General features: G+C 42.0%; 1 protein-coding gene across 1 annotated transcript in view; it reads right to left on the reverse strand.

The window, feature by feature from the left end:
- LOC148147681 (uncharacterized) overlaps positions 1 to 13,084 on the reverse strand; it is a 41,296-nt gene that overhangs the window by 7,826 nt on the left and 20,386 nt on the right. Inside the window, exon 5 of the mRNA XM_087994624.1 lies at positions 4,181 to 4,310. Within this exon, the coding sequence (XP_087850750.1) occupies positions 4,181 to 4,310 (130 nt within the window). The remainder of the gene's footprint in view (positions 1 to 4,180; positions 4,311 to 13,084) is intronic.

Raw genomic sequence — 13,084 nt, forward strand, 5'->3', positions numbered from 1 at the left:
TTTGCAGCTTATTGATGTCCCTCTAATCTACATCATTCTGCACTCAACTTTAGTGTCATCTGCAAATTTATTGGTGCCTTTGCTAATTTAACATGCACTCATGACAAATGTACAAAATGTACTAAAATCAATGTTCACAGGATATTGGCTCAGTCTGTGGGTGGAGACAGTAAGTTTGCAAAGGCAGCACATGTAACTGTGCCAGTTCTCTAATGTCTACCGACCAAAATGTAGTTGTACTTATTGCTTTTATATGAAAAAGAAACAGGAGTAGACCATTCAACCCATCAAGCCTGCTTTGCTGTTGAATGAGACAACTGACTTGTTTGTAACCTCAAAACCACATTCTCACTTATCCTGGTAACCTTTCACCCCCTTGCTTCATACCAAAAAAAAAATCTACTTCTGCCTTAAAAAAAAAGCCATCAAGGACTACCTCCACATTTTTCAGGAATAAGGTTTGCAGACTAGCAATGCTTGGAATTCCTTTTTGCCTCATTTGTTTTAAATGGGCAATGCCTTATTTTTAAAACCCTTGTTCTAGATTCTACCACCCACCCTGTCAAGACTCCTCAGGATCTAGGGTCTCCATCAAGTCACCTCTTGCTCTTAACTCCAACAGATACAAGCCAAACTTGTCCCACCTTTCTTGATAGGAGGACTGCCTCCTCCAACATTCCCACTCTGGGCAGCAGTCTGGTTACGCTTCTCTGAACTGCTTTTACATTTGCATCCTTAAATAAGATCAACTACTGGACATCATAATCCAAATGTAACTCTGCACAATTGATAACATTCTATTCGCTTTCCTAATTACTTGCATACCAACCTTTTATGGCTTTTGGACTAGAACATACTCTTATCCCTGTGTCAGAGCTCTGCAATCTCTCACCATTTATTCTACCTTCTAAAGTGGACAATTTTGCATCTTTCAATATTGGTTGCATCTTTGTCCAATACTTAGCCTATTTATGTTTTTTAGTCCTCAAGTCCTCTTCTGAACATTTTTGTCTTGTCAGTAAATTTTGTGCTCCTGCCTTCACTTTGTCCAAGTCTTTTAATGTAAACAGTTAAGTTCCCAACACTGATCCCTATGGTACACCATTCATAACGTCTTTCCATACCAACACATTGTTCCTTATATTGAGGGCTTTTTCTTTCTGCAATAACCCTGTGGCATGTTATCAAATGCCTTCTGAAGATCTTAGTACATCTGCCAGTTCCCCTTTATCCACATCTTCAATGAACTGCAATAAATTGTGTTACGACACGGGATAATCTCTTCTGCTAATCTAAACCAGATACGCTGAAAAACTCACATCACCTCAATCTGTTAAAGTAGGAGTGACAGAACTGCCCAAATTCTACTAAAAAAAAATTAACAATTTTTTAGCTCCAAGAAAAAAAATTAAAACACTTTCTACAGTATAAACCTCCTTTGTCTTAATGATTTATCTACCTTCCACTCTACAAAACTAGACTGATCTGATAAACACGCCCTGATTAAGTTTTAAACAAACAAATTTTCAAAACCAGCCAACTGTCTGTCTTCCTCTGTAGATTTTTCAGGGTCTTTTCTTCGTTCTTCTGCTGCATAGATTTCACATGAACATGTACCTTTCAGAGAGTGAGTGTACAGGCTGTCTGTGTTCTTTGCTGTTCTGGTCAACTGTCAAAATGCCCAATTTTTACATCCCAAAGCATCAGATCGCCTCATTGGTTTGAGGTAATCAAAACAGTAAAATTCAAATTTGATTGGATTCTGGTAACTTGGGCCATAATTTAAACTGGTCAAATTAGAATTTGTTGTGTACCATAACAACTCAGCTCATCTATTTGTTTCACAGCCAAATGTTACATTTTAACATTTTTCAGCACACTGTGGTTAAGTCCTTGTCAGCTTTCACTCTCTCAAAAGGTACAGTACACCTACAACTTCATAACAATTGGTCAAACATGATTTCCTTTCACAAAACCATGTTGACTCTGCCTGAACACCTTGAGCATATCCAAGTGCCCTGTTATAGTCTTTAGTAAGAGCTTTTAACATTTTCCCAATCTAATTTACTCTTTACAATTCAATTACTATTCAATACCAATTCTGTAATGATTGTGATCTTCCAGAGTTGCTCCCTTCCTTCCATTTTGATCTGTCATTACTTCTGGGAAGTTACTTGTATCCTGTATAGTGAAGATTGATGCAAAATCTGTCCAATTCATTTGGTTATCTTTATTTTCCAATATCACTTCTCCTGACTCAACCTGTCTAGGACCAGGTGACTATTAACCCATTAAATATTAATAGAAACTCTTACTATCTGCTGGTATATTTCTGGCGAGCACTCATACTAATATTTGCTTCTAATCCTGTTTTGGTCATTCTTTGTTTTTTGTATTTAATCCACTCTTCTGACCTTCCATCTACCTTTGCACAATTTTATGCTTTTCCTTCTAGTTTGATACCTGAACCTTTCTAGTTAATCATGGATACTGGGTCCATCTCTTAGAATTTTTATTTTTTGGTATTTCTGTTCCATGTATTCTGAAATATTTCCTTAATGTCTGCCATTGTACCCCTACTGATCTGTCCTTTAACAGAATTTACCAATTCACTTTAACCTGCTCTGCTTCTATTCCTTCATAATTGTCCTTATTCATATTTGTTGAAAATAAATCTTAGACCCACTCCATCTTTCTTCAAACTGAAAATTAATTTCAATCATTATCGTTCCCTACCTATCACTATGAAGTCATTACACAAATAAGTCTTCTGATACAGTGGTGGTGCCCCTTCTTGAGCCAGAAGGGCTGCTTTCACATTCCTGCTGTCCTTATTCCTTTAAATTCCAACGAGTACTGGCCAAACCTACTCAGTCTCTCCTCAAAAAACAGTCCCTTCCATATCCAGGATCAGCCAAGTGAATCTTCTCTGAACTGCCTCTAACGCCAGTCTATCCTTCCTCTGATAAGGGACCTAAAACTGCTTCAGTGATCTGGCTGTGGTTTGTTGTTACTTGGCAACCCTTACTCAGATCACCTTCAAACCTACGTGTGGCAGCAACATTGATTTTAAAATCGGAGATAGTTGGCAGCTTTCAATGCATAAATTGCAGCACTTTTCAAATAATGACAAATTGAGTGCAATTTGAGACTTTATTAGTCCTGTATCTTTCCATTCTGCTATGCTATTACCACCAGCTTAGTCAACAGGAAATAATGGAGATTTATGGAAACCTCATCTTCAGCTTAGTAATTAAATTTAATTAGTCTGCATGCTGGGATAAGCTTACCACAGATGTCAGGGAAGATGTTTATTTTAAATTAAAAATCTTAAGTTATGAAATCATACGACCATAATTATTGACATGTTGATCTATGTTTTACTACACAATTGCTAAAGATGTCCTGAATCCACAAATACGGGTTGAGGTAACTGCACTGCAAGGTGATGTTTATGATATTCAGCTAAACTTCAACAGACAGGACAGACGACTCAAAACCTTTACAAAGTGTCAGTTTGAGACAAATTATTCTATCCACTCCCCAAAATGTATTGCTAAGAAAAATCTCAGGAAGTACCCTACATGGCCTTGTTAAAGCAACTCTTCCACCCTTCAAATGCCAGCAGAATCGGACACTTTTCTTTGGCCCACATCCAGAGCATGCTCTCTGATATCTACTTGCTCAGACAGTGGGAGGGAGCACTGTGGAGCTGCCAACATGTGTATTGTGCAAGATTGGTTTGGGGGATCGACAACTGGTGACTATGATGATTCAGCTGGCCCTTACACATCACCTTTTTTGTACAAGGAGACTCTGCAGTGCAAAGGAACAGTCTATTGTGACCTTGCAATGCAGCCACTTATTCCTGAGGAATAGCCATACCATTTCTCATCAGTTTGTGAAAAAGATTGAGTATCGCAAGGACTGCAATTCAAATATTTGTGAATAAAAAAGTGACAAAGCACCAAAATCTCCTTGGCTAATATTTCATTTACAGTAAGAGCCATAATTAACAGGACAATTAAAAACTTAAGGTGTTTCTTTTCTACACTAGCGCGCTGATCAACCAAATCTTTGCGATATCAAATCTGAAGGTCAGAAAGGACAATCCAATTGAGCATACTATTCAATGTTATACTTCCAAGGAATACCCCCTTAGGTTGAGAACAAGACTTACTTGGATTGCCATAGTTGTACCTTTTTCCATCCACATCGGCAGCGCTCAGCCTGGACTCCAGCCTCCACTGTGGCCACAACCAGAGGCTTGCAGTTCATAGGAGGGTGCTCACAAGGACGTGGCTTGACATCTGGAAAATACCCACCCAATGATTGGCAGTGCATGTTCATAGCTAACACCTATTCCCTATTTTCACCCAGTCTTTGCAAGATACTTGGGACAGGGCTAACAGAGGATGCCAAATTGGCATTCATGGATAGTGCAGGAGGAAAGGTTTTGGATTCCTGGATAATTGGGGTAGGTGGCAACTCAACAAACACAGGACAGTCTTCACCTGAACCTGAAGGGTACCAATATCCCTGGGGGGTGGGGACAGGGAGGTGGAAAAGAGGGGGGCAGGGCAGGGGGAATTTGCTAATGCTATTCAGGAGAGTTCAAACTAACACAGCAGGGGGATGGGAACCTAATTGTAGTACCACTATACAGGAGATTGAGAGTAGTGACATCAGGCAAGAAGGCATCCACAAGCAAGAAGTTGGTTTGAAGTGTGTCTACTTCAACGCCAGGAGCATCTGGAATAAGGTGTGTGAAACTTATAGCATGGGTTGGTACCTGGGACTTTGTTGTGGCCATTTCAGAGACATGGATAAAACAGGGACAGGAATAGTTGTTGCAGGTTCCAGGATTTGGATGTCTCAGTAAGAACAGAGAAGATGGCAAAAAAAGGGAGTGGTGTGGCATTGTTAGTCAAGGGCAGTATTACGGTGGCAGAAAGGACGTTTGAGGACTCATCTACTGAGGTAATATGGGATGAGGTTAGAAACAAGAAAGGAGGTCACCCTGTTGTGAAATTTCTACAGGCATCTCAATAGTTCCAGAGATGTAGAGGAGAGGATAGCAAGGATGATTCTTGATAGGAGCAAGAGTGACAAGGTTGTTACGTGGAACTTTAACTTACCAGATATTGACTGGGAATACTATAGATGGGTAAGTTATTGTTCAATGTGTGCAAGAGGGTTTCCTGGCACAGTGTGTAGACAGGCCAACAAGGGACAAGGTCTACAGGTTAGATTTGGCCAGGGGTTAGATTTGGAGGTAGGTGAGCACTTTGTGATAATGACCACATTTAGTTATGTTCACTTTAGTGATGGAAAAGGATAGGTATATACCGCAGGGTAAGAGTTATAGCTGGGGGAAAGGCAATCACGATGCGATTAGGCAAGATTGAGGATGCGTAGGATGGGGAAGGAAACTTTAGGGGATGGGCACAATTGAAATGTGGAGCTTATTCAAGGAATGGCTTACTGCATATCCTTGCTCAGTCTGTACCTGTCAGGCAGGGAGGAAGTGGTCGAGCGAGGGAGCCATGGTTTACTAAGGAAGTTGAATCTCTTGACAAGGCGGTGGTGGCTTACGTTAGGGCGAGATGTGAAGGCTCACGTTAGGGCGCTCGAGTGTTACAAGTTAGCCAGGAGGACCTAAAGAAAGAGTTAAGAGGAACCAAGAGGGGACTTAAGTCATTGGTGGATAGGATCAAGGAAAACTGTAAACCTTTCTATTGGTATATCAGGAATAAAAGAATGACTAGAGTAAGGTCAGGGCCAATCAAGCACAATACAGTGAAGTTGTGCATGGAGTCAGAGGAGATAGGGGAAGTGCTAAATGAATATTTTTTGTTAGTATTCACTCGAGAAAAAGAAATTTGTCAAGGAGAATACAGAAATTACATGCTACTAGACAAGATGGGATCGACGTTCACAAAGAGATAGTGCTAACAATTCTGGAAAGTGTGAAAGTGGATACATTCCTTGGGCTGTATGGGGTTTATCACAGGATGCTCTGGGAAGCCAGAGAGGAGATTGCAGAGCCTTTGGTTTTGATCTTTGTCATCATAGTCCACAGGAATAATGCCAGAAGATTGGAGGATAGCAAATGTTCAAGAAGGGGAGTAGAGATAACCCTGGTAATTAGAGAGCAGTGAGCCTTACTTTGGTTGTGGGTAAAGTGTTGGAAAAGGTTTAAGAAAGAGGACTTATCTAGAAAGGATGAAGTTGATTACAGATGGTCAAAATTGTTGTTTTGTGAACAGTAGGTCGTGCCTCACAAACGCTGAGTTCTTTGAGAAGGTGACCAAACAGGTGGATGAGGGTAAAGTGGTTGATGTAGTGTATATGGATTTCAGTAAGGCTTTTGATAAGGCTCCCCACACTAGGATATTGCGCAAAATACAGAGGCATGGGATTGAGAGTGATTTAGTGGTTTGGATCAGAAATTGGCTAGCCGAAAGAAAACAGAGGGTGGTGGTGGAAGGGAAATATTCATCCTGGAGTTCAGTTACTAGTGGTGTACCACAAGAATCTGTTTTGCGTCCACTGCTGTTTGTCATTTTTATAAATGACTTGGATGAGGGCGTAGAAGGATGGGTTAGTAAATTTGTGGATGACAATAAGGTCGGTAGAGTTGTGAATAGTGCTGAAGGATGTTGTAGGTTACAGAGAGACATAGATAAGCTGCAGAGCTGGGTGGAGAGGTGGCAAATAGTCTGTTGAATGCGCAAAAATGAGTGAGAGGTGATTCACTTTGGAAGGAGCGACAGAAATGCAGAGTACTGGATTCATGGTAAGATTCTTGGTAGTGCAGATGAGCAGAGAGATCTTGGTGTCCACGTACATAGATCCTGAAAGTTGCCACCCAGGTAGATAGGATTGTTAAGGCGGCATACGGTGTGTTAACTTTTATTAGTAGAGGGATTAAAGTTTCAGAACCATGAGGTCATGTTGCAGCTGTATAATACTCTGGTGCAGCCACACTGAGTATTGCGTACAGTTCTCGTCACTGTATTATAGGAAGGATGTAGAAGCTTTAGAAAGGGTTCAGAGGAGATTTATTAGGATGTTGCCTGGTGTGGACAGAAGGTCTTATGAGGAAAGTGTGAAGGACTTGAGACAGTTTTCATTAGCGATAGAAGGTTGAGAGGTGACTTGAGACATAAGATCAGAGGATTAGATAAAGTGGACAGTGAGAGCCTTTTTCCTCAGATGGAAGTGGATAGCACGAGGGGGCATAGCATTACATTGAGGGGTGATAGATATAGGACAGATGCCAGAGGTAGTTTCTTTACTCAGTAGTAGGGGTGTGAAACACTGCCTCTGCAACAGTAATAGACTTCCCAACTTTAAAGGCATTTAAATGGTCATTGGATAGACACATGGACAAAAATAGAATAGCATAGGTTAGATGGGCTTCAGATTGGCTCCACAGGTCATTGCAGAGGGCCAAAGGACCTGTACTGTGCTGTAATGTTCTATGTTGTGTGAATATGAGAGGCTTGAAGGAACATCGCACCAGCCCTGTCATCAAGGTGGATAGGAGGAGTTAGGAAATTTCCCAGCTCAACTCACCTACCTCAGGAAAAAGAAAAGCCTGGGAAGTGAGAATTTTCTTTCGGGTTTAGCCCTTGGAGGGAATGGAGTGCTCTGGAGTCAGACCCATCTCTCACAGAAAGGTAAAGGCCACAGGAGTTGTTGGGTACCAGGGTGAGTCGTGCCCTGGGCCATGGTCAGAGAGGTAAGCTAAAAAACTTGTAGGTTTGGACCATCACAACTGCCGCATCCTCCCCATGCCAACTTATGCTAGTGCACTCACCCACCCCATTCCCTCATACTTTTCCTGCTGAGCTATACCCCTCCACTCACCTCCATTGACCATCGTGCATTCCATGCCTGTTCTCCCAGTATCTTCACTGTACAGTTAAGGGGACTAGTGGTACAGTTATAGTGACCCTACCTCTGAGCCAAGACGACCATGTTCAAATTCGAGATGGTGTGAAAAACGTTGCTGAACACACTAATGGACAAGACCAAACCCCCTCAAAACAGGTCAAGGATATGGCCTGGATTTGGTTGTTCAAACTAATAGGCTTTAGGCAAAACACATTTGTATTTTAACTGATGTAAAACTAACAAAATAATTTGGCACAACTTTAACTCCACCAGAATATTTAAAACATTATTAAACTATATTGTTCCAATGTGGCATCATCCCATTAACTCCCTCTCGGCAAAGGACAGTTCAGCAAAACAGGTTTCCCTCATTTGCAGGCTCCTCCAGTCCAGGTAAAGGATCAACATATTTTCTTTACTGTTAGATTAAGAGAACTCGGTGTTTTCCAACAAGAGAGATATACACCTAGAAGCTTCAACTCCAAAACCCCCAACTTTAACAACTGAAAACAAAACTAAACCCTGTGACTCCGCCCACTCATGCTGCTTGTGTCTCATTTTGAAAAGAAAGAGCCATTTCCTGCTTCCCATGGAGCAGACACCTGTGCACCAGCCTTACAACACCCTTCACGTTAACCCGGACATAACAAACCCCACTTCCTCATCTCCCTCCATAGCTCAGAATAATGATAAGCTATGGCCTTGCAGGAAGATAGGAAACTGGGGGAGGGCAAATTACATCATTTTAGATAGGAGCTAAGGAACATTAATTGGCAGGAACTATTATCAGGCAAGTCCATATTTGGCACGTGGGAATTGTTTAAGGACCTGCTGAGAGTTTGAAACTCGTATGTTCCAGTCAGGAGAAAGGACACTAATGGCAAGGTAAGAATCCCTTGGGTAACGAGGGTGGTTGTGAATTCAGTCTAAAAAAAGGAGAAAAGCAGCATGTGCCAGGTTTAGGAAGCTAAAGTTGGACAGGGCACACGTGAGGAAAAGGAGGAAAGTACGCAGGCAGGAATTAGGAGAGCAAGCAGGGGCCATGAGGTGTCCTTGGCAAGTAGGGTTGAAGACAATCCCAAGCATTTCTGTAAAAGCAAATTACTGCAGATGCTGGAATCTGAAACCAAGAGAAAAATGCTGGAAAATCTCAGCAGGTCTGGCAGCATCTGTAAGGTGAGAAAAGCACTGATGTTTCAAGTCTAACTGACCCTTTGTCAAAACTTTGACAAAGGGTCAGTTAGATTTGAAATGTCAGCGTTTTTCTCTCCTTACAGATGCTGCCAGACCTGCTGAGATTTTACAGCATTCTCTCTTTTGGGCCCAAGGATTTCTATATCTACACATTCAAATCAAAAGCATAATTAGGGACAAGGTAGAACCACTCAAGGATAAAGGAGGGAACTTGTGCTTGGACACAGAGGACATGGGTGAGATCCTGAGTACTTTGCATCAGTATTCACCCAGGAAAAGGATGTGGAGGATAGTGAGATTACTAGGGCACTTGGAGACCAAGAACAAAGTGGTGTTGGATGTCTTGAAGAGCATCTAAGTCCCCAGTTCCTTATAGCATCTACCCCCAGGTTATAGACAGAGGCAAGAGGGGAGATTGCTGGGGCTTTGACCAAGATCTTTGCACCCTCATTAGCCACTGGAGGGGTGCCAGAGGACTGGAAAGTAACTAACATACATCCTAGGATGATGACGTCAGCTTGTATGAGGGGGCAGAACTACAAATTGAGGGGTGATAGATTTAAGACAAATGTCAGAGGCAGCTTCTTTACTCAGACAGTGGTAGGGTGTGGAATGCCCTACCCGCCAATGTAGTTAACTCTGCCACATTAGGGAGATTTAAACAATCCTTAGATAAGCACATGGATGATGGGATAGTGTAGGGGGACGAGCTGAGAATAGTTCACGGGTCGGCGCAACCTCGAGGGCCAAAAGTCCTGTTCTGCGCTATATTGTTCTATGTTGTTCCCTCTGCTCAAGAAAGGAAGTAGGGATAATCCAGGAAACTAGAGACCAGTGAATTTCCCATCAGTAGTTGGGAAGTTGAGAGAATTCTTAGAGATAAGATTTACACGCATTTGGAAAAACATGGCCAGATTAGAGATAGCCACCATGGCTTCATGCAGCACAGGGCAGGTCATATCTTACTAATGCAATTGAATTTTGAGATGGTGACGAATGTGATCGATGAGAGCAGAGCAGTGGATATTGTCGACATGGATTTTAGTAAGGCTTTTGTCAAAGTCCCTCATGGAAGGCTCATTCAGAAGATTAAAATTTGTGACTTGGGCATGCGGGTTCAGAATTGGCTTGCCCATAGAATGGGGAGGGTAGTGGTATAACTGTGCTGTTCAGGCTGGAGGTCAATGACTGATGTATTCCACAGGAATCTGTACTGGAAACTCTACTGTATGGGAGATATCTATAAATGACTTGGACAAAAAATGTAAATGGGTAGGTTAGTAAGTTTGCAGATGATAGAAAGGAATTGTGGATAGTGTAGAAGTTAAGGATACAGAGGGATATAGATCAGTTGCAGATATGGACAGAGAAATGACAGTTATTAATCCACGTAGGGGAGATGCTGCACTTTGGAAGATCAAATGTTAAGGAAACAAAGTTAATGGCAGGATTCTGTACAGTATTCATGTACAGATGAATCTTGGAGTTCAAGTCCATAGCTCCCTGAAAGAGTCAATGCAAGTACAATGGTAAGGCAGCATATGCCATGCTTGCCTTTGTTGGTCAGGGAATTGAGTGCAAGAGTTAGGATGTCATGTTGCAGCTTTAAGACTTTGATAAAGCCACATTTAGAGTACTGCATTCAATTTTGGTCACCACATTAAGAATATGGAGGCTTTGGAAAGGTGCAGAAGATGTTTACAAGAATGCTACTTGGATTATGGATGAGAGCTATAAGGAGAGGCCCTGTAATCTCGACTCCAAAGTATAAATTGCAGAATCTTTTCGCCCTTGATGCCTCCCTTTTGGTTAAGCAAACATTCCATGACAGAAGGGATCTATCGAGCAAACATTCCCTCGAGTGCAGCAATTTCAACTAACAAATAGACATCTGGGCTCTCAGCCAAGCCTCTATTTTATGTTCCATGAAATTTGCCAAAGACTGAGACATGCCTATCCAAGCAATGAAGACAAGCAGCTCCAGGGTTAGGTTACAGGATCATTACCAGGACAGTGAATGTGGCGTTTGGTATGCTTTCCTTTATTGGTCAGAGTACGGAGTACAGGAGTTGGGAGGTCATGTCGTGGCTGTACAGGACATTGGTTAGGCCGCTGTTGGAATATGGAGTGCAATTCTGGTCTCCTTCCTATCGGAAAGATGCTGTGGAACTTGAAAGGGTTCAGAAGACATTTACAAGGATGCTGCCAAAGTTGGAGGATTTGAGCTATAAAGGAGAGGTTGAACAGGCTGGCGCTGTTTTCCCTGGAGCTTCGGAGGCTGAGGGGTGACCTTGTAGAGGTCTATAAAATCATGAGGGGCATGAATAGGATAATAGACAAAATCTTTTTTCTGGCATTGGGGGGGGGGGGGGGAAAAGAGTCCAGAACTAGACGGCATAGGTTTAGGGCGAGAGGGGAAGGATATAAAGAGACCTCAGGGGTAACCTTTTCACACAGAGGGTGGTACATGTATAGAATGAGCTGCCAGAGGAAGTGGTGGGAGCTAGTACAACTGCAACATTTAAAAGGCATTAGGATGGGTACATGAACAGGAAGGGATTGGAGGGATATGGGCCAGGTGCTGGCAGGTGGGACTAGACTGGATTGGGATATCATGGTCAGCATGGACGGGTTGGACTGAAGGGACTGTTTCCATGCTGTACATCTCTATGACTGTTATGAGAAGTTGAGTCGGTTGGGCATGTACTCAGTTTAGAAGAATAAGACATACAAGGTTCTTAGGAAACTTGACAAGATTAATGCAGAAAGGTCTTTTCCCTTTGTGGGAGAGTCCAGGACCTTCAGACAGCATCTCAGAACATGAGGTTCCACATTTAAGACAGAGGAGGAATTTCTTCTCAGGATAGTGAAGCTGTGAAATTCTTTAGCATCGAGCACTGTTGAGACTGGGTAATTAAAACCTCAGATAGACAAATGTTTGATCAGAAACAGAGTCAAGGGTTGTAGGGAAAAAGGCAGGAACACAGTTGTGGATGATCAGGTCAGCCATGGTCTCATTGAATGACAAAGCAGACTATGGGCTAAATGGCCTACTTCCGCTCCTACACCTTAAGGTTTTGATGGCTGAGGAAACAAAGATAAAAACAAAATAAGAGCTCATTCACAGCTGCCCTTGACCCAACAAATACTCCATGTCGTAAGCCTCTATTTTACAGTACTAGCTCATACATTGAATTATTGTGCTGCTGAACCAAAGTAATGCTGTCCCTTGGTATGGAAGTAAATCTGATGAGGTTATACTTGCAGGGTCTAGATAGAAAAAAATGACCTTCTTTAAACAGTTAGAGAGCATGATATGAGCATGACCTCTCCAAAATGTTGACTGAATGACTACACAAGTCAACTGCTCAGAAGTTTCAACTTTCAATGTTTCTGGGGTCTCTGATACGGAGAGACAGTTGTCAACACTATATTCAAGTTGGAGACTTTGAGTTGGTTCAGATGCACTTACCTTCAGTTACCTTGGCAAAGATAGAGGAATAAAATCCACTTCAAATCCCAGGCAAACTATAAAATGACTGGCAGATTCATCCAGAAAATTAAGATGTATGGGATCCACAGTGACTTTGCACTGGAGTTCAGAATTGGATTGTCCGTGCAAAGCAGAGAGTAGTGGTGGAAGAGTGCTTTTCTGGCAGGAGGTCCAAGACTAATGGAGTTCCACAGGGATCCATATTGGGACCTTTTGTTTGTGATACATATAAATTACACTTGAAAATGCAAATGGGTGGGTTAGTAAATTTGCAGATGACACAGATCGGTGGAATTGTGGATAGTGTTAAAGGTTTTCAAAGGATACTGTGGGATATAAATCAGTTGCAGATATGGGTGGAGAAATGGCAAATAGAGTTTAATCCAAGTACCGTAAGGTGCTAAGTAAAAACTGTAGGACTTTGCAGTAAATAGAAACAAAAACAAATTTTTGGGAAAGTTCAGCAGGGTCTGGCAGCATCTGTGAAGAGAAATC

The sequence above is a fragment of the Chiloscyllium plagiosum genome, unplaced genomic scaffold, assembly GCF_037043375.1.
Source record: "Chiloscyllium plagiosum isolate Xiang-an unplaced genomic scaffold, Cpla_swu_hap1 HiC_scaffold_15, whole genome shotgun sequence".
NCBI classification, from domain to species: Eukaryota; Metazoa; Chordata; class Chondrichthyes; order Orectolobiformes; family Hemiscylliidae; genus Chiloscyllium; species Chiloscyllium plagiosum.